General features: G+C 53.8%; 1 protein-coding gene across 4 annotated transcripts; it reads right to left on the reverse strand.

Annotated features, from left to right (window-relative positions):
* Nucleotides 1–27,693, reverse strand: RSPO1 (R-spondin 1). 4 transcript variants are annotated; one of them, XM_069875415.1, is made up of 6 exons: nucleotides 27,598–27,693; nucleotides 5,650–6,043; nucleotides 3,812–4,003; nucleotides 2,735–2,884; nucleotides 1,769–1,957; nucleotides 1–999 (listed from the first exon to the last, which is right to left on the reverse strand). In XM_069875415.1, exons 2-6 carry the CDS (start codon nucleotides 5,741–5,743, stop codon nucleotides 842–844), a joined length of 783 nt encoding a protein of 260 aa, XP_069731516.1. In that variant the 5' UTR covers nucleotides 5,744–6,043; nucleotides 27,598–27,693; the 3' UTR covers nucleotides 1–841. The 4 variants fall into 4 exon arrangements, with proteins under 4 accessions (XP_069731516.1, XP_069731514.1, XP_069731515.1 ...); XM_069875413.1 differs by lacking the exon at nucleotides 27,598–27,693 and adding an exon at nucleotides 27,311–27,498; XM_069875414.1 differs by lacking the exon at nucleotides 27,598–27,693 and adding an exon at nucleotides 15,268–15,506.

The following is a 27,693-nucleotide window of genomic DNA, read 5'->3' on the forward strand; positions in this document are numbered from 1 at the left end:
TATCCAAGTTGGTTGTAACCTCTCATTTTCTCAATCTGCTGCTGCCCGTGAACTGGATCCTTCAGTGGGGAATTCCACGGGGGCTCTGCCGCTGGGTCCTGCGAGCGCAGGGCGAAGGATTTGTGGCTGCAGAGCAGCTGGCAACGCTTTATGGGGTTTTCTTAAAGCTTTGGTGAGCTTCCCTTCCACAAGCGAGTCTCTGTCCTGTGGGACACCAGCCTCCATAGGGGCCAAGGATGAACCACACACTCAGGAAGCTGGTTGTCATTTTGGTTTTTTTGTTATTTTAATTTGAAATAACTCTTTTTGAAGCAGATTCAGGGCAGATACCACTGACCTCTTACCACAAATGTTTAACATGTATTCGCAGTGATAAAGTCATACAGCTTAAAACACAAAATAAAGGGTAGGGGGTAGAGAAAGAGGCCACTGCATTCATGTGAGTCCAGTCCTGGGTCGGGGAGAGCGGCTGCAGCCGTGCTGCGCTGGGGCCACGTGCCCCGGGTTCCAGCTGAGGCCTCTGAAACTCTCACATCTGGGTCCTCCCGTAACTCACACTTGGCCTCTCCTCCCCGCAGCATCCCCCGTGGACCCCGGGGGAGATGGATTTCCCTCCCTGTGCGCTCCAGCTCCTCAGCAGCGTCCGTCCTGGGTGGTGGGGGTGCGTGCAGCCTCCTTAATTATTGTGTATGTGGTTTCTGTCGGGTCTGTGGGTCAGTTTGGAGTATATGTCTGTCTGTCTGGACACGCAGACGTGTGGTGTAGCAGTGCTCTGGTTCAATAAAGCTTTCATATACATAGCAGCAATGAAGTCTTGCCATCAGGTGACGGAAAGGGGCAGCTATTGGGGAGGGCTGGCGGACGTCACAGCAGCCGCGGCCCCTCTCTGTCTGCCTTTCTTCTTCTTGGTGCCAGACTTAGCGTCTTTGGTGTCTTTCCGATTTCTATTCCCATTCGCGTTATCTTGCTTTCCTTGCTCTTCTTTTTTCTTCCGTTTCCCTGCGGGAAAGCAAAGGTGCAGCGTAAGGCAAGCTCGCCCACGGCCACCAGGCACCCTCCCTGCACACCGAGGTGCCCGAGAGCTGCCAGGCTGTGCTTGGCATCGCCAGCTTTTGCCTAAATATAAACAGGGAAGAAGGATCAAATCTGGATTTAGCTTTGTAATAGCTGTCTTCAGCAGAAGTGTTAACACTTGCGTTTCTCGGCGGCTGCATACCAAGCCCCTGAGCTAACGCACGCTGCTGCCTGCATCAGAGGAGCAGATCGGCTGCGTCTGCCTCCCCCAGCCCAGCTGGTTAATCCCGGTGGTGTTAGTCACTGCTCAGAACCAGTTTCCCTCAAAACTCTCAGCCCATCTGCAATCCCTGTCCATCCCATAAGAGGATGACCAAACCACTATTCATCCTGAAGACACTCTCATTCCCAGGAAAAACACAGAGCTAAGCGTTCTAGCAAAGGAGGAGACAACTCCCATCACCGCAGTGCACAGGCTGCACCTTCAGCTGCTCGGCTGCCGTGCTGTTCTCCAGCCAGGAAAGAAGCTAAAGTGTCTGAAATCCTATGGGACATGCAGGGAGCTGTGCTGAGCACCACCCAGGGGCCGTTCCCATTCCACCCAGCGCCCAGCTGCCACCACATCACAATCCCTGCACCGTAGAGGGGTGGTGATGCCCAGCACATTTGGGATACTGGACAACGGGCTGCGTGCTTGTGCCTGAGAGATAAAAGGGTGCAGGGAGGGATGGTGAAATATTCCATGTCTGCTCACCATCAGGACACTGGTTCTTCTGCACGGTGCATCGCCGCACCTCCGTGGTGGGAGGACACAGGGACACGTCTCCGGAGGGAGCCTGCAGAATCCGCCGCGTTCGCTCTTCGTTGCCCTTCTTGAAGCCACAGAGCTTCCTCTTCTTGGAGCAGGGGCCCCAGGGCCCCCACTCACTCATTTCACATTGTGCTGCCAGATAACAAGAGAGGCCAGTCCTAACTCTCATTTCTCTGCTGCTGCCTCAGGACTTCCCGTAGCCCTCACACCATCGCACTCCACACGCCATCGCACCTCTCCCCCACTTTAGGCTCGAAGGGTACGTGTGTTTCCCAGCAGCTTCCTAAGTTTTCAGTGCACCCCTTCCTTGCCAAATGGCACAAGTGCTGAGCCACGCTTCCCAAACACGCAGCAGGGCTGCTTATAGGATCATAGAATCACCAGGTTGGAAGACACCCATCAGATCATCGAGTCCAACCATTCCCATCAATCACTAAACTATGTCCCTCAGCGCCTCGTCCACCCGTCCCTTAAACCCCTCCAGGGAAGGTGACTCAACCCCCTCCCTGGGCAGCCTCTGACAGTGCCCAATGACCCTTTCTCTGAAAAATTTTTTCCTAATGTCCAGCCTGACTCTCCCCTGGTGGAGTTTGAGGCCATTCCCTCTCGTCCTGTCCCCTGTCACTGGGGAGAAGAGCCCAGCTCCCTCCTCTCCACAACCTCCTTTTAGGTAATTGTGGAGAGCAATGAGGTCTCCCCTCAGCCTCCTCTTCTGCCTCTCCAGGCTGGTTCCTAGTGCCTCTGCTCTCCAAAGGGCTAGGGCTGCCCTGTACCCTCACCCTCTGGACACGGGTACGATGAGCCATCTCCTCGGAGGGGTTCATTTAATCATCTAACTCAAACCGTAACAAGACACGTGGCTGGACCCGACACAAAAAGCTCAGCGAACGGTGCCTGAGCGTCGCTTACCAGGGCTGCTGCACTCCATGGTGCCGTTGGCAGCAGAGTAGCCTTCGGGGCACGTGACGTAACATCTTCCTTTGTGCAAATACAAACCTTCCTTACATTTTGTGCAAAAGTTTCGACTGAAACAGGACTCACAGTTCTCAATTTTGCATTCTGGGGGAAAGAGAAGCACAAAGGTGTCGTTGGGCGTGAGCAAAAGACTCGGGAAGCACTGGGCTGACACCTGGAATTTGCTGCTGGCTCCAAGGGAGACCCAACAGCCACAGCAAGTGTCTGAACATCCTGGTTGTGCCACTCAGATAGAAGTCAGTGTTGTTTGCACCCTTCCCTGACACAGGACAGAGTCCCTGTCTCATAGCCAGCAGCAGCCATTGCCAGGTCAAAAATCAGGCAAGGTGAAAAGGTTTGGGCTGGTGTCCAGCTCGAGAATCCGTCAGCTAAACTGGGACAGTGTAAAGTCCCCTGTCAGCTGCTCCAGCTGCAGCTACGGGATGGATTGCAAACAAACGGAGTTAGATGGAAATCTGGCCATGAGGGTGGTTTGCATGGGACTGCCAGGGAAGTGATCGCATATTTCCATGCCCAGCTTCTTTCTGGCTCTCTGGCTGCTCATAGCAAAATGTTTCTTCCTCAGATCTCATCTCAATCTCCCCTTTTTCAGCTGGAAGCTGTTCCCCTTCATCCTATCCCTGCACTCTCTGATAAAGAGCCCCTCCCCAGCCATCTTACTGGATCTGTGGTTCCATACACCACCTGACTGCAGCGTGGAGAGACTCACAGAGGCTCTGAAAGACCAGGAGGGCTAAACCTCAAGTTAAAACCCACCTGGAGAGGCTGATGTGGGGTCAGTGGGTGCTTATCCCCATTATAAGGGCACTTTTTGGATGCTGCCTAGCGACTGTGCCAAAGTGAGGAAGCTCCTGGGTGCATCCCCCATCATCACCATCACTCATGGGGTTGTTCCCTGGGTAGATTAATGCTCAGCACCACCTCCTCCCCTTCGGCACAGCCACAGCATCTCCTCTCACCAAGCTGGACACCCTCCCACCTTCCTCCCTTCCCTCTCCCCCCTGTACTCACTGATGCACTTGTTCATGTCTGTATTGCGAAGGCCAAAATATCCCAGTGGACAAGAGGGTAAGCAAATCCCAATTTGCCGGATATCATTCCTCTCCAGAAGGATGAAGAGTTTGGGGGAACATCTCAGGCACCCATTGAACTCGGAGCACAGGTCGCAGCCTCTGGCACAGCCCTGGCTCAGCTCGGTGCTAACTGGAAGGGCAAGAGAGAGGCAGTTGTAGGACACTGTAGGACCTCATCACACTGCAGGACAAACAGGGATCGGAGCTGCACGGTGCTGGAGCAAAACCACCTGACTGATTCCACACTGCGCGTCGAGTCAGGCTGCATCCCAAGCTACATCTCACTCTGACCCCGCTCATGTTCACTGTAACTGGCAGTGCAGGAGATTTCACTGCCTCCAAAACAGAGATGTGTTCTCGGCTCCTAAGTTCAGTCCAAGAAAAATACTGAGTCCCATGTCTTGAGAGTTTTCTGCTTTTAATTATCATCTAAAATGCTGCTTGTTTTGAAACCAATAGCATTCTTTGCAGGCTAGAATGCAGGTTATTTTTATTAGTTTATTATGCAAGCAGTGTCCTTGTTTATAGGAAAGCTGTGTATTTAAAACACGTATGCTTTTAAATACCGTGTTTACTACACTTCAAAAGCAACCACAGAGCACCACAGTGTCTGTGTGCCAAAGGAGAGGTAAGAAAGCTTTCCTCTCCCCTGCAGTGATCTGAGACCCTGGCAGCTACTCTGCTGGTTGTCCCATTGCGGGGTCCACAGAGGCTGCTGCAGCCTTGGGAAATAAAACAGAAGCCTGCAGCCCCTTACTCTGCTAGGAGGGTTTGTTGGGTTAGGAATGGGATCTCCCCACAGCATTTTGGGCCCTGCCTCCCCACCTCACAGGCATTTACAGAGGATCTTGGCCCCATCCCTCCTGCAGCGAGGTTTTGCCTCTATGGCAAAGGTATAAACCTCACTGGAAATTGCACTTTGTAACATTAGCCATGACAGCAAGTTCTCCTTGTTCTCACAGAGCTCAGCAGACCCAGCATTAATATAAAATCATTTTCATAGAACTTAATTTAAAAGAGTTTTAATGTAAAACAGCTCAAAAACTAGCTTATATAAAAAAGAAGGCAAAGCCATGTGGCTGCTTGTGTGCCGATTCTGCCTGGTTGCCCTGTGGAAGCCCTGAGCTGGGACTGTTCAGGCTGGAGGGATAATTCCAACCCCTTATACCAAGGACCAAGAGCAGCTGGTACCCACGTGTGGCCACTGGGGCAGAGCCTGCTGGGTGCTCTGGGTGGGATGGGGTGGCCGTGGGGTAAAGGATGCAGAGCAGCAGCAGGGAGGTGAGTGGGGAGTGATGCACGACTCGTGCTCATATGCACCGTTTGGTTTTACTGCTCACTTCTCCTGGGAAGGCATCTCCTGATGGGGGATGGCACAGGGTGGGATGCCACTGCTCTCTGCTCAGTGCCTGCAGGCACAAGGGCTGGCAGGGGTGGTGGCAGCCGAGGCTGATCCCATCCTTCAAGCACTGAAGTTTACTCTGCAAGCACTACTTTGGGTCCTGGTTCAACCAAGGGTTGCAGCCCCAAGCCACAAACTGTGGGGCAGCAACTCCCTGACCCTCCCTGCAGCATTAGTGGGGGCAGCGATTGCCTGCGACAGGTCCAGCGGGACAGGGTAGCACGCAATTCTGCATAGGAGTGTGATCTGGGGAGCTCTGAGAGCTCATGGGCAATCAGGCTCTGCCCGTTCTCTGTCACTAAACACATTCACCACCTGCACGAACCATACAGCATCATGAAAAGAAGTAGAGAAGAAAAGCGTTTCATACATACTTCGTCTTTGCCTCTTGCCCTTCACCACTTTGCTGCTGCCTGTCAGATCCATCGAGCTTAGAAAAACCACCACCACAAGCAGTCCAAGCTGCATAGTAACTCTCCAGCGCTGCAGCCCCTCCGTCGCCGGGTGGTCGGAGGAGCCCGCTCCACAGCTGGGGATCTCTCTGCCGCCGCTAAAACGTCTCGGGGTGGATCAGAGCCGAGAGTCCGTGCATGAAGCCTGGTACGGGACCATATCCACAAGCTGCATCAGCGACAGTGAGCTTAGGTAGCAGGTAACATGGCTCTACCTTCATCCCCGCGAGGAGCACAAGAGCTTGGCTCTAGTCCCATCTAGGGGCTCCGGCAGCGAGCGTTAGCTCCTTGCAGTCTCCAAGTGCACTCCCAGGAACTGCAAAGGAAGAGGAGAACACGTTAACTCGACGCTTGACATCATTCCCATAACGACTGGGCTCCATGTTGTGGTGGGTGAACACGGAAGCTGTGGGTTGAAGTTGGGGAGCAGCATGCAGGGGGTGCAGGCAGATGGCAGCATCCATGGTGCCGTGGAGTGAATAACCATCCAATCTCATCCACAAGTCCCTGTGTTGCTTAATAACTGTCAACACAAGTAGAAACAGGTGTTCGAGGCCAGGTTGGATGAGGCTTTGAGCATCCTAATGCAGGGAGAGGTGTCCCTGCCCATGGCAGGGGGTTGGAACTGGACGGCTTTAAGGTCCATTCCAACCCAAACCATTCGATCATTCTGCGAAATGCCTGTGGCAGCTTTGCAAGCTGTCGGGGCGGCAGACGGTTACAGCCGAGACTCGTTTCAAACAGTGCCAGCCCCCCTCGGCCACCCCTCCGCGAGCAGCAGATGGCTCTGCCGGGCTGCCAAGCCTTCAAGATGTTTCCCATCAAGAGGGCACCTCTGGGGCTGGTAGTCAAGCTGAGCAGAAAGCCAGCTTGCCATCCTAAGCTGGAGACAGGGCTGTCTGGGGACAGGGTGGGATTGTCCTGTGAGCTGCCCAAAATGCCACAGTTCTGCTTGGAGGGAATTTCTAAACCTCCCAGCTCCCATTCCCCGGCACAGCAGGGAAGGGTCAGCGCTGCTGGGCGGGCAGAGGCCGTGCCGAGCGTGGCCGAGCGCAGAAGCTGCTCTGCCCAGGGCTCACCGGCTCCGCGGCAGAGGAAGCCAGGCATCCGACACGGCTGTCAGTGCCACACTGCCCTCGCCGAGAGGTGGCCAGGGGTTGCCCAACGTGCATGGCAGGACAGGGCGATGAGACCACAGTGCTGGGAGGCCAGACTGGGCAAGAAACCAATTCATAGAATCATAGAATCACCAGGTTGGAAAAGACCCACCAGATCATCGACTCCAACCATTCCCATCAATCACTAACCCATGTCCCTCAGCACCTCGTCCACCCGTCCCTTAAACCCCTCCAGGGAAGGTGACTCAACCCCCTCCCTGGGCAGCCTCTGCCAGGGCCCAATCACCCTTTCTCTGAAAAATGTTTCCTAACGTTCAGCCTGAACCTCGCCTGGTGGAGCTTGAGGCCATTCTCTCTTGTCCTGTCCCCTGTCCCTTGGGAGAAGAGCCCAGCTCCCTCCTCTCCACAACCTCCTTTCAGGTACTTGGAGAGAGCAATGAGGTCTCCCCTCAGCCTCCTCTTCTCCAGGCTGAACACCCCCAGCTCTCTCAGCCGCTCCTCTTGTTCTCCAACCCCTTCCCCAGCTTCGTTGCTCTTCTCTGGACTCGCTCCAGAGCCTCAACATCCTTCTTGTGGTGAGGGGCCCAGAACTGACCCCAGGATTTGAGGAGCGGTCTCACCAGTGCCGAGTCCAGAGGGAGAAGAACCTCCCTGGCCCTGCTGGCCACGCCGTGTCTGATCCAAGCCAAGATGCCATTGGCCTTCTTGGCCACCTGGGCCCCTGCTGGCTCATGTTCAGTCGCTGTCAACCAACACCCCCAGGTCCTTCTCCTCCAGGCAGCTTTCCAGCCAGACTTCTCCCAGTCTCTAGCACTGCTTAGGGTTGTTGTGCCCCAAGTGCAGGGCAGGGAGATGGTTTTCCATGTGCCCTGTGGCTGGCATGTAGGAAGGGTGTACCTTCCTACTGCAGGCTGCAGCAAGAGCTCAGGCACTGCCTGACCGTGCTCTTCTCTCTACAGCCGGCCGAGCAATGCCCCACCAACGGCTGCCGTTGTGTGGGAAGGAAAGTGACAACATTCACTCTGTGAAGTCAAATGAAACAGAAAATAGTTTTAATCCTTTTCTAATAACTGCGCAATCACCAATGCCTCGAGTGGGGACGGTGCTGGAGCTCAGCCTGGCTGCACCCCATGTGCTGCCTGCAGGATGGACGTGGGCACCAGGGTGGTACCCACCTCCCGTGTCCTCTGTGGTGCAGGGGACCCTCCCAGGGGCCATCAGCTGGAGCTGCATCCCTACTCCAGCCCAGTGAAACACCTGAACGGGGAGGGTTGCCCCCAGGTGTGGCGATGGGCCAGCAGCACCCTGAGTCAGCCGCTGCAGGGCAACGAGCCCCAGGTACCGCTGAGCAATGCAGCAGCACATCTTGGTGCCAAGGTGTGTCTCAGAGCGAGCATCTCGCAGCAGCTTTGGCTCAGGTGTGCCGGCAAAACCTGGAGGCCATCGGGCACTGCCTGGCACTGCCGTCATCCTCCCACCCCAGTGGCTTTCAACTTTTCCCTGTTCCCCTGCCGAGGCTGTGCCGAGCGCCACAGGGGCAGGAGCCCTGCGCTCCCCATGTGCTTGGAGTTACAGCTCATCCACGGGATTTTCAAATAAATAATTAGTCACTTGTGTAAACACCAACTTGTTCTGCACTTCCAAGCCTGTTTGCTGCAAGCTGCTCTATAAACACTGTCAAGTGCTTAAGCTGGGCTGTTGGAGTGTTTACCGTGAGTGGAGAGAGACCCCCTGCCAGCTCCACACCATGCTCGCTGCAGGGATGTGGGCACAGAGTGAAGCTCCCCTGAATGGGGGTGAGATAGAACGAGCACTCGGGCCAGGAGGGACCCTCTGGACAGACAACATGGCACAGCAGGACAACACACGGCATGGCACAGCCAGAGGACCCCAGGGATGCTGCTGCCGTGACCGGAGCAGCATCAGTACAGCACGACCCAAACTCTCCCCCAAATCAGCGGTGAGTGCCAGGAGCACCGGAGAGGGTTTTAATCACGGCGGGTTTGCAGGTGAAATGCATTCGCAGGAAGCACACGCTGAACCCGCGCTGTGTCCTACAGTGTTTACACAACACTCGCACTTTAGGCAAAGTCCCCTCAGTGCTGGGACAGCAGCAGGGATGCTCTTAGGGAGCAAACACAGCCCCAGCGTGCCAAGAGCCAGCGTGAAGCTTATGCCACCGCCACAGCCCCCATCTCAGGGCTTGCTCAGTGCAAGGGCAGGGAGGAGTGTTGGGGAGACTTGAAGCTCCTACACGAACCACACAAACATGCCTTTTTCCTCCTTGTTTCCTCACTTTCCAGCTCAAAGAGAGCCTGAGCCTCCGGCCACAGCTGCCCACTGGGTGCAGAAAAGCTACGGGCGCCCTGGATGCTGAAAAGCCAGCGCCAAGGCGGGTCACTCGCATGATCCCCGTGTTTTGAAACCTCCCTGCAAACACAGTGTCTGCGGCGTGCCCACCGGCAGAGGCTGCGGCAGAAGGGCTGGGCTTCCAGTTCTTCCCACCCTCACCTCAGGACACAAATTATGATTGTTTCTGCTATTGCAGCCATCAGTCAAGCTCAGGTTGCTGCAAACAATTTCCAGTCTAAACATTGGCAGGATTTATGCCATTATCCCATCAACAGGAAGAATTCAGGGTAACCTGAATTGCTCTGAATTCATTTATGGAGAGACCTGGCCCCTGCCTCTGAGATGACAGTAAGCCTTGTTTGCAATTCAATCAGGATTAATTGGTCCTGGGGAGCTGCAATACAAACCAGAAAATGTAAACCAACCAGATAATTTACCATTAGTCCTCCTACACACAAGGTGAGAAAGACCAACATTATATCCCCGAGATATTCAAGACCTAATCCACAATAACTAAATTGCTGATATATTGCCTCTTGCTGAATGTATCCGGCTATCCCTAATGTAAACGGGCTCTCCAAAGGTTTACTGAGTCGGGGAGAGAAGGACCAGATGCTAGAGGCAGGACAAAGTCTGATTAAAACAGCAGCAATAACGAACCCCCAGCAACTGCCAGGTTGGCTGTCAACAGCTGAGAGTTCAGGGGAATTTGGGTTTCCAGGTCCTGGAGCTGGATAGAGAATTTGAATTTCACCTCAGTAGTTTAGGGGGTGCGAGAGAACAGGTTTCAGAAATGTCTTTGCTGCAGGAAGAGTCATGGTTTTGCAAGGTTTCACCCAGGTTGGTTTGGTCCCAGTAGCCTCCCAGTTCCACACCAGTTCAGCGCAGGAAATGGTATCTGGGACCAACTGCCCCAAAGCCTCCCCAGACCCAGGGCAGACAGAGTCTGGCTTTGAGGACGTTGTGTACGCAGCATCCAGCTCCGCACTGCGAGTGGATTCTCCAACCTGCCTTGGTGTGAACTTCCAACAAGCCCATCAAATCCCAGTAATGGCACCCAGATCTCAGAGGTGCTGGGAGGAGGAGGAGGAAGAAGAAACAAGAGCAGGCTGCTAAGCAGTGCAGAGCCACATGTAAGGATGGGGTCTGTGGGGCAAGCAGCATCCTCACTGCCAGCACGATGAGCCACTGAGCCAGCCAGAGCAGAGCTCCAGGAGGACAAATCCCATGGTACCAGAGGGGAGAAAAAGGAGGCTACACAGGGGCAGGAGGAGTTGTGCTCCTGCAGACCAGCCCTGGGACCAGCCATCCCATCCGAGGGTAGCACAGCTTCCAGGCACCCACCAAAGCCCTTGGCCAGCGTCATGCAGCAGTAGGATGGGGCGATGCTGGTGGAGCATCTTGATCCTGCACCCCACACCCTGCCTTGGGAGGCACTACTGCTGCCATAAACCCTCCCCACTCCAGCCCTGCCTGGACAGGGGCCGAGCTGCTCTTTCCAGGCAGCTGAGCTTCCCCAGGTGGGTTATCACCAGCCGGAGAGGAGGCATCTTTCAAACAAGCAGAAGCCCACACACGCATTTATCTCACTGCATGCCTTGCCCTCCTTTGGCAAAAGGCTCCAGCAGGCAAAACCTCCCCAAGACATTCAAAGCTCACAGCCTCAGGTGTGGCTGTGCGACTCCCCAGCCCAGGGAGGGAGCAGAGCCAGTGGACTGCAAAGCACACATCTTCCCTCGCTGCCTCGGCACCTGCCAGGAGACGTGGGTGTCAGGAACCAGCGCTGGGATGGCACGCGGAGCAGGAGCCTCCCCCGGTTGCAGTCAGAGGCTGTCACCAGAGCCAACCTCGGTGGGTAGTAGAGAGGGAGAGGGGCAAAGGGGTGAGCACTGAAAAGCAGCTCGGTGCCAGCTGCACAGCTGCCGTGGCTCAAAATCCCTCCTGGCAGTGGCAGCGGGCTGCTGCAGGACCAGCAACATCGAAAACCCCATCTCCTGGGAGCCCCAGGCAGCTCCTTCAGCCCCACAGCACCATCATTCCTATTTCAGAAGCACACAGAGCTGTGCCCAGGCTGCTGATGTTCCCGAACCTACTGTCTCTGCTCCTGCCACACCAACACTCCTGCACTGGGTGACCCCATGGCCAGAGCTCCCTGCCTGCTCCATCAGCCAAAATTGGAGGCCCTCTTTCTCTTTGAAAAAGTTGCTCATTCCAAGGGAAATTTCCCTGTCAGCAAGGCAAAGGCAGAGCTAACAGTGACACCGTCCGTGGCACAAAGTCCCACGCAGGCAGGACTCAGTCACGGCAGCTGCCCCAGCCTGTCCCACGCACCTCCAGCCAGCAAACATCTCCGCACATGCACATGCAGAGCCACTTTGTTCTGCTTAATCCTTGAAGTAATAAAAGAAAGCCACATTAAGTCAAATTTCCGAACCAGAAGGTCTTCATTTGATATTGTATCTGAGTGCCAAGTTCTGCAAAATCCCTACCCCATAAACTTCGCTGAAAAAAATAAAATCATAAAAGCCAATCTGGCAGCAGAGTTCTCCGCAGCATTGTTGAGGTCTGACTCCTTCCACCAGCTTCTGCGCTGCATTCCCTGGATCTGCAGAGCCGTGCAGTGACCCGCTAACAGGGAATACGCCAAGGAGCAGCTCCTGTCCGCGGCTGCCCCTCTGCCCAGCCTGGAGATGGGTTTTTCTGGAGGAGCAACCCAACCTCCCTGCCAGCTCCTGCTCTGCTCAGCACCAGCTCCTCGCCTGCCTCGTGCAGTGCCCAGCGCAGCGGCCGCTCCGAGTAATGCTGCGATTAACAGTGCCGTGGGCCGCTCTCTGGGAGCACTTGTGCTTCAGCATTGTAAAACAACAGGATATTTTTTTTTACTGGGGGATTTCCATTCCCCTCTTGTTAGCATGGAGAGGCGGAATCCTGGTCTGGAGGAGAGGGAAGCAGCGAAGCCCTGAAGCGGGCTGCAGGCTCAGGGTGTGCTGCTTCTCCACGAAAAAGAGAGCAGCAGCTGAAAATGCACTGGGATCCTCCCAGCTTCGGTACCACGGACTTGAGGATTTAGCTATGGTCACTGAAAAAGCGACCCTTTTTCTACCAGGTACAGCTTCAGATAGGTTTAAGCTTCCTACGCTTTGATAACTCATTTACCAAATGCCAACAAGCAACAAACTGTACTAGAACAGCAGCAATCAAAGCAAATTTGAGGCCAGGAATTGCAAAAAGAGCCCATTTCAGAGCGACGCAGACTAGGGTGATAAAACCCTCCCTCTTCCATCCAAAAGGGCTCCTCAACAACCCCTAATGGCCTGGGGCTGTGCAGGGATGTGCTCTGCAGATTCCACAGGAGGCACAGAGTGGATGCATCCTGTGTTAGGCTACAGCCCTGTCTCCCAGGGACCCTGAGTGTGCAGGGAGCAGGGGGGTCTGATGCCAAATGCGAAGCACATCCAGGGCTGCCGAGGCTCTTGTTTTATACATTCAGCTCAATACCCAATTCCCCTCTTATTTCAGTGTAAATGTGCCCAAACAAGGGCTTACAGCAACCTTCCACAACTGACTCCAACCGCTGGCGCTTTAAAAGCATTTCCAGGGCTTGCAGGAGCCCAGTGAGTCACAAACCACCGAGCTGATCAGCTTCTCCTGGCAAAAGCAGGGACAAAAGCTGGGGCAAAGACCCTAAGCAGCAACCTGGGGCTTTCTGCTTGGCTCTGTGCAAAGGAAGCATCTGCCAAAGTCTGAGCTTCCTGCAGGGATTCCCATTGCACTGAAATGTCACTGCCTGGGAAACCTGAGCTCTGCGGAGCCAGGAGCAGCACTGATTTCAGCAGCAGAGAAAACACAACTGGGAAAAACAACCAGCAGCCTCAGTATTGGGTATCTTGCAAGACTGGGGTTTTGGCTGGATTGGGAAATGAGCAGGGCAGCCTGAGCTTTCTCCAGTCCAGCCTTTGCCACAAGCCCTGGGGCAAACGCATCTGAGTTCTGCCTTTTTGAGAGATGACAGCAACCTGCACCTCTGGGACAGGGGGGACCCAGCTTTGTGCTCTGCAGAGCCTGGCATTGCTCAGGGTGCTTTGCAACAAAGGACCAAATGATACTAGAGGTTTTTTTCCAGCCTCAGTAATTCGATGACACTGTTCTACGATTCTATGACATCCTGCAGCTGGCCCACACCACTCAGCTGCACATGAGCGTGTGGGGAAGCTGCAGTCCCAGAGGATCATCCTTGGAGCAGGTTGTAGGTGGGTATGGCTGGAAAGCTCTGTTTGCCTGGGTCTCAGGCAAAGACAGGCACTTCTGTCCTTCAGGACCTGACAAGTTTCCCTTGTGCAGCTGCAGGAAAGGTATCTCTAGCAGCCAGTCCTTGCCTCTCTCAGCTGCAAGGTCCCAACTTTCCCACCCCAGAGCGAACCTGGCCCCCAGTTCTGATGTTCGCTCTGGTTTCGCAGCCCTGTAGCACAGGCAGAGCTGCTCTACAAGCTCAAATCTAGCTCTGGAGATGGAAACAAGGGGTTTATGCTGCGTTCTGCCGCTGCCTGCACACACCAGCATGGATGGCTTAGTTTAGCTGTGCTCAGGGGATCTCACCTGTGCCCCTGCAGCCCTGGGTGCTCCTGCACCCCTGCCTCGCTCCTTGCTGTGTCCCTCAGGGTGGTGCTGCTGCTCTCACAGCGTCTGTGCTGGGGTTGGGAAGCTGATCCAGCTGAAGCGAGCTTTTTTTTTCCAGGGTGGTTTCCAGGCATGTCACAACGCCAGCGTTCCCAGGCCCATGGTGCTGTCCTCCCACTGCACCTCCACGGCCCCAAACCCGCAGCAGAGGTGAGGTGAGTGGGCACCCAGGAGCTCACCTGCTCCAGGGTTGTGAGTGGTCTTTGAACAAAAGCATTCAAAGTGGAGACTGCTCCAGGCAGATGTTTCACTGGGAGTGCTGGGTCCTCGCGGGATCTCAGCACGAACCCACCCATCACAACCAGGACTGTAAGCTCTGCCCTTCAGGTTAACAGGATTTTTTGCACTGGTACCCACCAACCCCTCTGCAGGAGAGTGAAGGCTCCATGCCTGCCATGCCACGCAATGTTTTCTTGTGCCGGTATTACCCTATTTTAATGCCTTTTACTGCAAGACATCCCTTCAAACCCAAGCCACATCACCCGAACAAGCTCTCATCCATCTCCAGGGCCATTTAAGGGCAAGCACACGCCTGAGCCTACAAGACACCCCAATAATTGCAGTCACCCACACGCTCATCTCGCAGCCTCCTGGCTCAGTCAGTGTGGAGGACCAGGAGGATGGAGGCTGAACCCTCACCTTGACCTGAGCGCTTTCTGAGAAGCCCCATCCCTGCCTGGCTGTGAGATCATGCTGCGAGCCCCGAGCCCTCCCTAACCCACAGCCCCGTGCCAAGATCCAGCAGCACTTCCCCTGCACATCAGCGTGGGGTGTTAACACTGATGTCTTAATTATTACCATGATCGCTGTTAACCGTTTCCCCACTGATCCCCCATCCCAAACCCCAGGGAGCGCGTACTTACCCCACACTCTCTGGGTGCCTGCTGTGCCCCCATGGGTGCCGTCCTCTGTGGGAGGCTGAATTAGGTGAAACCACCACAATATTGAGACAACAACCTCTTAATTGCCTCGTCCCCCCAGTGCTCCCATCTCTGGAAGCCAGTGGAAAGCAGGCAGTACACTGCACCCCACTCAGCCTCCACGCTGCAGCCAGCGGGACCCTGGGGCTGGTCCAGTTTCAGCAATGAGCTCCAGCGAACCGAGCAACAGTGCCACTAGCTCTCTGTGTCCCCTTCCCAGCTCTGGGAAGGTAAAAGTGTGGCAGGCGACAGCGCGCAGCAGCCCTGCAAAGCCCCACACACCTTGGGGGTGGGGGAGACGGGGATCCCAACAGCTCGTGCTGTGATTTCTCACAGCTTTCATTGTCTGAGCTCATTATCCACATTGCACAAGGCAAACCCGCAAGTCGGATGCTGACAAGGCTTGCGTTCCTCATTAGCAGCCCACATTGCAAAAGCTTCATCTAAACAAACATGCATTCTGAAACCCTTACCTCTGACTTGTCACTCCCTCATCACTGCTGAAAAGACTCTACTGGTTTCTCAGATTTAAAATACTACAAGACCAACTACAAAAATCCTCGGTTCCTCCAGAGAAAAGTTACATGCACGGTTTCTGTCAAAAAAAATGAAGAATATATTCATGGCGAGTTCATGGAGAAGTCTGGTGCGTTTGGGTCTGAGTATTTGGTTCACTTGGTGTTTTTTTTAAAGCAGGTTTCTAACAGCTTCCCAGGTTTTACGCAGAGAAACAAACCCTTCTGCGATGTGCAGGATTTCAGCTCGTAAAGATCGCCCAGGCTAGTTCGTACTCCATCAGCCCACGCTGCTCCCTGTGTATGCAAAGCAGAAAGTATGTGATCATATCAGAGCGATTTGCACGTTAATAAATCCGGGTCCCAGTGCCGTAGACTCCATCCCCATCCACTGGGTAGGGGCTTTTTATTATTATTATTACCAGAGTATCCAGCTTTGTAAAGGCATTTAGTGCAAACTCCTGCATGAGGGAATTCCACCCCACTAGTACCACCTCCTAAGACAATATCCAGCCAAAATATTGTGGCTGTTGCAAAACCCGGACTGGAGCTCCACAAAGGACCTTCCAGCGTCGCATCCAGAGCCAACGGGGTCTCAGTAAATTGCTGCAGAGCGACACACCATCGACTTGTCTTTGTAGTCTTCTTTATTTACGACAGTTCATTTCGAGTTATTACTAACAGTGCAGTGGTAACTTGGCATATGAAGTCATAAGCTGTCACAACTGCATCTGTTAATAAACATGTCAAATATTAAAAGCAGCTTATTATCCTCTGGAGGGGGAAGGCACTAAGGCAAAGAGCTGGAAAGCCTGGTTATTTTTCGATCTCTGGCTATGCAGCCAGACTCAGACTCAGGGAATGGTGTGACTGGGGCACAGCTGCCTTGGGATACCTGCCCTCCAGCCCACCTGGGCAGCCCAGGAGCTCTGCTCCCTGCGCCATCACCAGCTCCCCATCCCTTCTCCACCACAACCGGGGTGGCCAGGAGGGATGCAGGATGGACCCCAGCTTCGTGCGGGCACACAAGGGAGTCTGAGATCCCTGAGATCCAACGCGCCTGGTGGACTGAGCAGCATCCATCCAGGGCACCATCTGACAGCTGGTCCTCACCAACCTTCTGGCACATGAGGCTGTCAATGAGCAGCCCCAGCAGAGGAGGCAAAAGTTCCCCATTCCCAGGAGAGTGTGGGGGAGGCACAAGTCTCTCTCACATCCCCTGCATCAGGGTATTAAGGAGGAGTAGCTGCTCTTGGGGCACATGGCCATGAAGTCCCTGCATGGAAAGCCTAGTGGAGCACGGGCAGGCTGTACATCCTGCTTTGCAATGGAAATGCTTGTCCATCCTCCCTTCCTTCCCATTTCAGACCATCCTTAGTACAGGAGGATGAAGTACGTCTCCTCCCTGCTTTTCTGAGACACCCGCACTCCCAGCCCCTGCAGCTGGGGAGGAGGCTGCTTCTTCTTCTCATTCACCTTCCCTCTCTTGGGAATCTCAGACAGAAAGCTTGCCCCTCTCTAGTGCTTTCCTTGTCCGATTCCCTCCAGCTTTCTCTGACTGAAGGTTGTGCTTTTTGAGGGGCGCTGTGAAAAACCAATGGCAGTATCTTCTAAACTGCCTTCCTGAAGGTTATTTGGTCATAACACAAGACAGTCTCCTCAAAACCCAAACCAGTGACCTGCAATGGGCAGTCGCGGAGCTGCAGAAGGACACACACTGAACGCTCCATCTTTACCTTCCTCCTTTTGTAGGTCAGATTCTCCAAACATGTGAACACCTTTCAGTATTTATTTTAGGTGTAAGATCCACCCGAGCAGATGCCATAATTCTCCTGTAATGAGCGCAATTCTGGCTTAGCTTCCAAGTGTTCCTAGGGACATCACAGGACAACGTGCTGATGGATGAGCCACCCGTGCCAAGCAAGGTGACTCACCGTGCAGAGCATAGCAAAAGTCTTGAAGCAACGAAGAGCAGCACTACCTTCATTTGACCCTCCCCAGCAGCTCTTCCTATGCATTGCCTTTGTGTTAATTCACCGCTATGTGGAAGTTTTATTCATCCTGAATTTTCTTTGGCATCTTGTTAAATGTCTTTAGTTTCCTACTTATAAACATTAACTTCTGAGATCATTGCAATCTCACAGGAGCGTCAGTGAATGTGTTTTCAACATCAGGCACATGCAAAGGTATAACTGTTGTGAGTCTCTACATTAAAGACCATTTTTATATATATTTGAAGGTTTTTTTCCTATTCTAAGAAATTCTGAAGTCCCATCAAATGTCGCTCTGGGAAAAAAACCTCTTAGTTTACTGTAAGAGTGAAAAATCTCATAAACCAAAGATCTTGCATTGAACACCCAACCCTTTTTCTTTCTAATCTCTCTCAGAGCCCTGCAACTCCAACTGACAGTTGCAGATCAAGTCTAAGTTTGGAGCAAATGTTTATAACTGAGCAATAAACACCAAAGATGGAGCTCTAGAATGGAAATGCTGACAAACGCAGCTACTAGAACTGGGCTACTGGACAAGTCAATGCTTAGCGATCAGAGCTGTGTCTCTGATTGAGGGTAAAGGAGATGTGCTTGCCAGTGCCCTGGCGTTAGCAGGTATCATTGCAGAGGGCAGTAAATCACACCAAATCCTGCCTTTAACACCCTCCATAATAATTTCAGCATCAAGTCGTGCATTTCTTCTCCTTCTGACAGGCAGCTAATTTACTGCTTTCTTTTTCTTTAGTTAATGGCTCTTGAGCCTGATCCTAGATTAATCCTGATGAGGCTGCTTCTCAAAAGGACATGAAATTCCACATTTTAGCAGAGTAAAAATCCCAAGTGGCTCCAGATGGAACGCAGAGCTGCTGACTTGGGAGATTTTTCCCTGCAGGTGCCCGGCAGCCTGAACTCCTCCGGCTCGGTGATGCAGGCACAGCGGCAGCACAGGCGCTAGCAGCAATCCCAGCTCTCAGTGCTGGGGAAGCATCATCCACGGCCACAACTCACCCTCGGGAACGCACTGTATGGGGAAAGGAGCATCGGGATGTTCCCAGGGCAGGCAGAGGCTGCCTGAATTCACTGGCTATGTCACACATTGAGTGGAAAAGTGAATGGCAGGTCTAATCCTGCGCTACAGGTATCATCCAGCCTGAGAGACCCTGTTCGTTCAGCTCCAGCCTTTCCACAGCCATGCTCTGTGTCCTCCTCTGCATGAAGCTGAGGGGAAAGCCTCACTGATTTCTCAGAGGAAGTGCTGACTCCCCTACATCTCTCAGCCCACTCTTTGAGTGCATGGTTCCCCTCTCCATTAAAACTCTGTCATTTTTCCATCTGAGTTCATCCCTCTCCGATTCGTGCCCTGCATCCCCCTCTGCTCTGCTGGCCAGGGAAAACAGCTCTTCTCCATGGAAATCCTGCCCTACCCACAGACCACAGGGTCTTCCAGGCTGGAGCTGAGCTGCTTCCAGACAGGATCCGTGTCCCTCAAGCTCTGGGTGCAGCTGAGAGCAGGGGGACCCCGGGGCTGAGGTGATGGGTCTGCACCCAGCAGCTCCAGCAATGAGCACCACAGCTTCTGTCAGACCCAGGGCTCTGCACCCTTGACATCAACCCTGTGTGCAGAGGCAGGTACCAGCATCTACAAGTTCTCGGCTGGCACAGAGGGTGCATTACTCATCCCTGGTGCCTCATCAGCCTCTGATAATATCTCAGCATAAGCAAAAAAGACACTCGCCGAGAAAGCAGAAGGAAAGCAAGAACATCCTGAAGTTGTCTCTGACCCTCCCAGCCTCAAGCTGTGCCGTGCTGCTGCTCTGCACCCTGCTCTGACACACAGGTCTGATTCTCACAAGGCTTATCTCCTGCAGAATGATTGATAGCCCAGGCAATTGTTTTTAATAATATCTGAACACCTGCAGTCCTCCATCCCCGGTAATACAGTTATCCCAAGCACCGAATTCATTGCATAAACAACTGCTCTGGTTGCAAAGACAACTATCAAGTTCCTGACACAGGCGGCACAAGCCGCGCTGGGCGGTCAGGCACGGGGGTGAGCAGGATCATGCCTTCCGTTGGGAGCAAGAGGAAGGGGAGCTGAATTTCTGCTTGGAACACCCAGGCATAGTTCTTCCTGGGCAGAGCAAGAAAACCTGGGCTTTTGGCTGGGCAGTGCTGCTCATCGACCTTGCTTGGAGGAGCAACACTGTGTCCCCATCCTAGATCCCCAAGGAGGTCACCCTGGCTTGGTGCTGAGCAGCCACAAGCTGCAAAGGCGTGGAAATGATTTCTATGCAAAACTCTCTGTGGGTGAAGGAAGAGCAAGGTCTGCATGGCCCGTCTCACTCCGGTCGTGGTGCCAGCAGCCTGCTGGTTGCTTGCCTGTGCCCCCTGCACCATCCCAGGCAGGTCGAGAGGGGTCCAGCAGGACCGACTGGATTTGGGTTTGCCAGGCGTGGGGCAGGGACGCAGACATGTGTGCCCCAGCCAGCTGCCCTGCTTTTCAGGGTCTCTCTTTCATGCCTGCTGGGCTTTCTGACACCGCGCCCCATGCAGGCTGGACGTTTCTCCTCTTTCCAAGGAGCAACGTTATGCGCATGTTGGGAAACGCTCCTTTCTCATTTGCTTCGAAGGCCCTTTTCCCCTGTTGTTTGAGGAATGCTGTTTGAATTAGCTCCACGGATTGCAAACAGACCCCGTTGTTTTCCTTTCCCAATGCAGGGAGGCTTCTGTTCTCTCTGGCCTGCTGGATTAACCGGGGGGCCTCACACGCTGACCCCTCTGCAGCTCAGGGAAGCTAATTTAATCCCAATATTGTTACAGATCACAGCAGGACGGATCTCACAGATTCCTTGAGGCAAACCAGCACTGAGCTCTGGCAGGGACAGCCGCGCGCTGTGTTTGGAGAAGCAGGAGCTGCTACAATTTTTTCTATAACATTTCCTCTACAGATCTCCTGCAGCTGGGGAGGAGGGCAGCTCTGCTGGGACAGCGGGGGCACCCTGGGCACGGGAGTCCCACTGAGTACTGGCTCCACCTGCATCCCCCAGCATCTTCTTGCATCCCCAGGCACGGAGGAGCATGGACGGCCACCCTGGATCCTCATAGAAGAGAAGGAGATGCAGACCGGCATCTCCTCACTATTTCCTTCTCCTCATTATTGTTTTTTTTCCCTTGGTACCTTCTCCTGGGACTGGATTTTTGAGGTGTCTTGTCATCAGACCATATCTGACAGTCACAGACAAGCTGTGGCTGCTCCCATCAGCCGCCACTTGCCCCGTCCCTGTGTCAGTGACCTAGACAGGTCACCTCACCTCACATCTGCAAGGTGGAATGATGCATCCAGCATCTTCACAGTGGGCCAATCAAAATAAATCTCACTTGTATTTTCATGGGGAAGTTCTGCTTTCGCATCCTGGGTGCAATGGCTCAGCATTTCCTCCCCATGCCTCACAACCCTACCTGAGATACATCACTGTCCCCTAAAACAAAGTCCAGCTGCTCAACAAACCCAGCCAAAGCCCCAGTTCATCATAGAGAGCTGATCCATTCCCAAAGAACATCGCATTTCTCTGAAGCAGGGTCTGCTCTATGGGCCAGCATGAGAGGGGACAACCAGGGGTAGCCGAGGAAGGTGTCCAAGCCCCCATGAGAGGGGCAGGGCAGGAAGGTGTGGGAGACATCGGGAACCATGGGGGGAGCCCAGCCTCTCCCAGTATCACTCACTCTGGGGGCTTTGATGTTCGAGAAAAATGAATTGCTTTGGGACTCTATTAAAGACAAGTTTAAATGATGACACACCACAGGGCTGGGAGTTCCAGCATTTCTTGTAACTCCGTCCAGAGCTGGAAGTGGAAGAGGCCATTGGCAGAGCCTCTGCAGCAGGAGTGGCTCCGTGAAGTGCTTGTCCCTCTCCAGGCTTTTGCCTCCTCCTTTCTCCCTCTGCTCCATCATGCCCAGCAGCAGCAGAGCAGGCGCTGGAGCTGCCGTGAACTTCCCTGGGAGCTAGAGGCAGAGTTTGGGGAGTAGCAATGGGATGCCCAGAGGAGCCACAGCCCAAAGAGTTGGTCCCAGCAGTCTGGGTACAGGAATGGGAGCTGGGTCCTTCTCGAGCCCATCCTCCTCTCAGCCACGAGCAACTTTTGGGAACATTCCTGCTGGATGACATTTCCCAGGGCATTGAGAAAAGAAAAAAAAAAAAGGCACTTTTTCCCAATATAAATTCTTGCAACATTAAAAAGAAAAAAAAAAACACACAATAGCTGTAAGCCCTGAAACGGCTGGGGGTAAAGAAGCTACAGCTTGGCGTGGAAATAGCACTACCATCCCCATCAACTGATTGAATCCCAGATGTGAGGCATCATGTGTGACAAAACCCCAGAGGAAAGACACGCAGGAAGCTGGTAATTGTTGTGGGCTTCCCTCACTGCGTGGGGACGCAGGCTGGGAAGTCCTGAGTGCCCTTCTCAGCAACCTGCAGCAGCAAGAGCAGAAAGCCATGGCCACTGGGACACAGAGTGGACACAGAGCTCAGGAGTGGCTGGGGATGGGGTGGGCACCAGCATGACACTTCACTGTCCCATCTGTGTTCTCACAGAGAGCAGGATGCTGGCAGCAGGGATGCTGGGGTGGTTTGGGGACCCTCAGATGGTTTTGGAACCCTGGAGAGGTTTGGGGACCCTCAAATGGGTTTGGAACCCTGGAATGGTTTGGGGACCCTCAGATGGTTTTGGAACCCTGGAGTGGTTTGGGGACCCGTCAGATTGTTTTGGAACTCTCAGATGGTTTTGAAACTCTGGAGTGGTTTGGGGATCCTCAGATGGCTTTGAGACCCTGGGGCAGTTTGGGAACCCTTGGATGATTTGGGGATCCTGGGGTCGGTTGGAGACCATCAGATGGTTTTGGGACCCTGGGATGAGTTGGAGATGCTCAGATGATTTGGAAATCCAACAGGCATGAGCCAGAGGTTTCCACTGCCCCTCAAAAAGCTGCAGCACTGACGCTGGTCTGGGATGTGCCAGGTGAACAGTGCTTGTCTCTGTGTCCCCACTAAGAGCAGACACACGATCCCTGGGCAATAGCTGCAGAGTTTACTCCAGGCCTGTGCAAGCAGACAGGAATATCACTGTCTGGAAACCAGCCTAAATAAATCAGCTACAAACATACACGGCGTGAATGCTGGCGTTGTCCTGTGCAGGGACAGGAGCTGGACCTGATGATCCTTGTGGGTCATTCTATGATGTATTGAGGGGATCACTGTGCAGCAAAAGCTTTATAAATGTTCTTGTTCCACTGCGTTCTCTAAGACACTTGCAGTGCACCTCTAATTATTTTAATTACAGTGAAAGCCTCTCCTGTGATGGCTGAAGGAGCCTGCGCACACAGTCGGCCTTGTGCTGCGCTGCGGCTCCTCAGGGATTTCCAGCAGAGGCAAAAGCTTTGCTGGCGTGGATGGGATACGTCTACGTATTGTGTTTTAAACTCTATAATTAATTGAATGCAGCGCTCGGCAAGGAGCTAATTTTGCCGAGGGATTCTGGTAATTGTACAGACACGGCGAGGAGCAAGGCTCGACCTCGCGCTCCGCGGGAGCTGCCGCTCGGAGGAGGCCGGACCGCGAGGGGGGCCCCGCTTTGCTTTCGGGGATCGGAGAGCAGGGCTCCAAGCTGTCGAGCGAGAGGAAGGGGGAATCGGAGGGGAAGACGAGGAAGGGGGAATCGGAGGGGAAGACGAGGAAGGGGGAATTGGAGGGGAAGACGAGGAAGTGAAAGGCGGGTTGGCTGCCATGCCAGGGCAGGAGCCGTCCCAGCCGCTGGGCCCACAGCTCAGCGGGAGGGATGAGCAGAAGAGCTGCAGTAGCTCTTCCCTCTCTCTCTTCATGCCTTTTTCACCCGCTTTCTTTCAGTTTTTGCAAGCGTTCATCACACAGGACCTCGAGGCCTGCACCCTGCACTGTGGATCTTAGAGCACACACCGTCCGCTTTGAAGATCGGTGTCTGCATGGGAAGCCTTTACACGTCTTTTAAATATCTTCAAGATAAAAGAGAATGGATTAAGACTGGCTTTAAAAGGTGGCAGGGCAGAAACCAGTGATCCCAGGTGAAAGCAGGAAGGATCCAGCCAGGCCTCCAGGTTGGGCAGCTGCCCAGATCCCGATGTGGGACTCGGAAAGGCACAAAGCGTGTGGGGAAAGCACAGAACTTCCTTCTTGCTTTGCATCTTTGCTCCCTGAGGAAAAGCTTAGGTTATGGGGGACAAAACTCCAACCAGCCTCTTCCAGATGCAGCTCCAGCAAAGGCATGTTAGATACTCTTTCTTGGAGATGCCTTTTCAGTTACAAGGGAGGAGGATAATAATGCTCCAGTGAGCTTAATGTCAGCAAGAGAGCTACCACAGCCCTGACAGCCTCTCCTAGTGCCTCTGCCCTGGGAGTTTTGGGGCTTTATTTCCAATTAAGTTTTTCATATGGTAACGCTCAGAATTTTGATGGGAGATGAGGCTACTTTTGTCTGAAAGAGAACAGACTTTCACTGTTGCCCAGCCCAGGAATGAGTTCTCCACTATTAAAATGTAATTTAATTTATCTCCATGGATTTTGTGATGACTAAGATTTGTTCTAAGGAGACCTTTAAAGGAGAACTTTCGCGTTATTAAATGTATGTGCTAGGAAGCTGAGTTCTGGCATCCTTCGATAACCAAATTTCTTTTCTATCCTCCACTATATCCATCATGATAAAAGCCCTTGCCAAAGCCCTAACTCAAGCCATGCTTCTGGCATATTGTGAAACAAATCAGGAAAAAAACAAAAAACCAACCCACAAGATGCTCTAGTCCAGTGGTTTTTTTAATCAAAGTTTTAAGGATATTGATGGTTTACCTCATAAGGTAAACATTTGTAGCCCAGTTGCTTTCCCAGGGTTAAACCAGAAACAAGTGGCTAGCTGAAACTGCAGCTAATTTGCTCTGACAGACTCCAGTCAGCTTCAAAATGAGTTTTCTTGAAAATCACAGACCCTTTACGTGCAGAGTGATGGGAACAAGCCCGATGGATGCTCAGCTCCTGCAGTTCCCTAGGGCACCCTCTGCCCACGGGAGACCCTGCTGTGCTGCAGGGACAGCTCTGTGCCACGGGGGCAAAGGATGAGTGACCCTTGTCCCTTTGCCCCAGCCTCACCCTCCCATCATGAGGAGATGCTGCCTGTCTTTGTGAAGGGTCAACTCCAGCCACGTGCTCGTCCCATCCAGTGGTGGGTGTTCCATCCCGGTGTGTGGCCCTGTAGCACATACTTGGGAGCAAGGGGACAAGTGGGACAAGCCACTGGCATCTGGCATGACCGGGGGCAGATCCCCTTGTGCCACAGTGCTGGCCTCTCATCTGTGTGACCCCCAGGTCCCCGTCATTCCCACCTACAGCCCAAGATACAATGGGGAGGGCAGATCTTGTGCCAGCCACACCTTGGTGTCACGGCATAGCCCCAGAACCTCAGTCCCAAACCTGGGGTGAGGGCACTCCAGCTACAACTCTCTGGGCTGTATTTGTTCTCCACTGGCTCACTGAGGATGTCACTGGGCAGCCTTTCTCCTCGGCAGGGCCAGGATTAGAGCACATTTGCTCCAGCTCCATGTTCACTACCTTCTATGATGGGAAAGACCCAGACTTTGATGCCAGCCAGCACCTATCTACGCACTAATTCCTAGCCCCAGTGAAATCTCAGCATCTCAGAGATCCGAGACCTCCCTGTTTTCCTAAACCTCCTTCCAGCAAGGCAGCGTGTGTGTCTCCCCATCCCTAATGATCTCCCAGGTGCTTATCCAGCACAACTGGCACGCTGAGGAGGTGGCACAAGTGATCTTTACCTCGCTTCAAGACTGTGCTTCCTTTCAAAAGCTCCGTGCAGAGCATCAAATTCCCTCCACACAGAGGAAGGCACCTTTTTTAGAGTCTAACTTTAGTGCTTCCTGGATGCACTCGCTTGTGGACCAGAGCCACAGCAAACCATCCCGTGGAAAGAGCTCCCTTCCCTTAGAAGCGTCTTCAGGGCATAACAACAGCTCCAGAGCCAAGAGAGAGACAAGATGATTTCACCGCCAAGGCTGGCATCACCCGCAGGACTCGGTGCGGCACGCAGCACCTTGTTGGCACAGCTGGCACGCTCGCCCTGCAGGTCACCACGCTGGCGCAGGAGGACGACTTGCCTGTGCAGTTCTGGCTGCCGACTGCCGAAAGCTGCTGCTCTGCTTTGCGTATAAGTCAAAACCTGTAAGCTACTGGTTACAGAGACGCTCGCTGTTTTAGCAGACTGAAGTGGGAGAAGGGAGAGAGCTGCCAGATCCCAGATGGTCTCTGCTCCAGGAGCTGATGGAGGATTAGCCCAGCAGCGTGTCTTTACAAATTGTCGGTTCCCAGAGTACACAAAACAAAGCTCTGAGGACTGAGTGTCTCAGCACAGAGGCAAAGGCGAATACTTTGGGAATGTGACAGTGCTTTCCAGCCAGACACAGATAGAGGGAATCTGGCTTCCTGTGGTGCCGGCTGAGCACTGCCTGTTCCACAGCAGCTCAGTCTCTGTGGATGATGGTAGCTCTGAGCAGATCCCTCCTGCCTGCAGCCCCGTGGCTTCCACCTGAGCCTCTCTCACCCAAGGTGGGTGCCCTACAAACCAGAAAGGGTTTGCAAAGTGACCACAGGCACAGCCTGGTGCAAGGAAGCCATCTACCTTGGAGTGTGTGGAGGCTGCTGGAGCCACTTCTCTACCCCAGGGACTTGGGAAAGACGGACCCCTCTGCAGAGAGTTTGCAGGCAGGCCCAGAACCACACAGACCGAGAACAGCATGAAGGAAGCTGCCACAACCCAACTTCTACAGCACTCTCAGCCCAATGTCATGTCCTGCCCCAGCTGCGGAGGGAGAGGCAGGGCTGTGCCTGCTGCACGGGCTCGTGATGGAGCTACCTGACCCCATCACCCTCGGCTGGCACCACAGCACATCCTGCTCCCCGTCCCATCTCCTGTATCATGTACTAGGTCCAAGCTGACCCCATCCTTGTGCCCATGGGCACAAGGACATGCCAGGCACTCTCCCTATGCCCTTCCTTCAATCCTCCCTCCCATTAAACCCCCAACTTAAACGCACGGCTGCAGTTGCGCTGCTGGAAAGCAAACAGATGCCAGGCTGGGGCAGGCATGGGGAGGGACACGCTGCCCATTCCCTGCTGCCACCCTCCTGCGCGGGGCCAGGACCTTCCCGCTGGCCACCCTGTCACTTGCAGCGACGAAACTGGAAGCATTCACTACTTGTTGCACGGGAACTTCCGACATTTCCATAATAGTTTTCATTCTGGCTTGGAATGAGGACAAATACTTCAGAAATTTCCTGGATAACATAAAGTTTTAAATATCCTCCAAACTAAAACAGAAGAAGGAGGCTATCTCAGCTCTTGCATTATGTCATATCATGCCAGCTCATGGAACACTGTGCAGAACTGCAGATGACTTGTCATGAGGAGATGTAAATAAAAATACAAATCACGTCAACAAGAGACTAGAAATGAAATGTTGAAATGAGAAATTCTCAAAAATTACTTCCTCCCTCCCCGCGACGCTTATTAATTTTCCATGGGAAATTGCTTAGATTTTATAAAAGAGCACGGTCTGGCCAAAGCAGCTCTTCTGTTCTCTGGAGAAGGAGGAACACCCTGCCAGCACTCCCCACCAGCCCCATCCAGCCACGCAGCCCAACAGCGATGCAGCCACAGCCAGGCTGTCCCCATGCCCCTTGCCCAGCTGCCCCCTGCCCGCGCTCGCCCCCTTATCTCATTTCTGACAAGCCAAGGGCAGGCGTGTTGCACGCTCAGCCCCGCTGTCTTGCGGCAGAGATAACACCAAGATGGATAAAGGCAGGCGCTGGGGTTAATGGTGCAAAGCGACGTCTCCGTCGGGAGCGGAGGAGGTCGCGTGGTCCCACTTCTACCCCGTGCCGACCTCCGAGGGGCCATGTCTGGGGACGGCACTTACCTTGGCTCAGCTCTACCCGGCCGGGGCTGGATCCTTCCCTCCCTTCGCCCAACGCATCAACCCGCTCGGGCGACCGCTCAGCGCCAGCCTGGCTGCCCCACGCCAGGGCTCTGTGCCGGGCGGACCTCCGGGCGCCGGCTGGCACCCATCCCCCTGTCTGCCCCGTGCCTCTCCAGAAAGGCACTGCTGGGAAGGAGCGCCGAAGCTCATGTCTCCAGCGCTGTATCCACCCCTTCCCACCCTCTTGGGGTTCGGTCCTGCCAGTTCCACTTGTGGGCTGTCCTCACCACTTTGGGCCTTTCTACCGCTCCCCTTCTTGTGGCTCCGGATGTCACCACAGACACGCTTTTATGAGAGTGGGCTTGTGCAAGGCTTGTATAAAG

The sequence above is a fragment of the Phaenicophaeus curvirostris genome, chromosome 23 (assembly GCF_032191515.1).
Source record: "Phaenicophaeus curvirostris isolate KB17595 chromosome 23, BPBGC_Pcur_1.0, whole genome shotgun sequence".
In the NCBI taxonomy this organism is placed as follows: Eukaryota; Metazoa; Chordata; class Aves; order Cuculiformes; family Cuculidae; genus Phaenicophaeus; species Phaenicophaeus curvirostris.

Excerpts from the sequence above, each read along its gene's own strand:
- RSPO1 (XM_069875415.1), bottom strand. The coding sequence starts at position 5,743 with ATGCAGCTTGGACTGCTTGTGGTGGTGGTTTTTCTAAGCTCGATGGAT. Across the intron at positions 2,885-3,811 it reads AGACATGAACAAGTGCATCA|AATGCAAAATTGAGAACTGT; the intron begins GTGAGTACAGGG and ends TCTTTCCCCCAG. Across the intron at positions 1,958-2,734 it reads CATGGAGTGCAGCAGCCCTG|CACAATGTGAAATGAGTGAG; the intron begins GTAAGCGACGCT and ends GTTATCTGGCAG.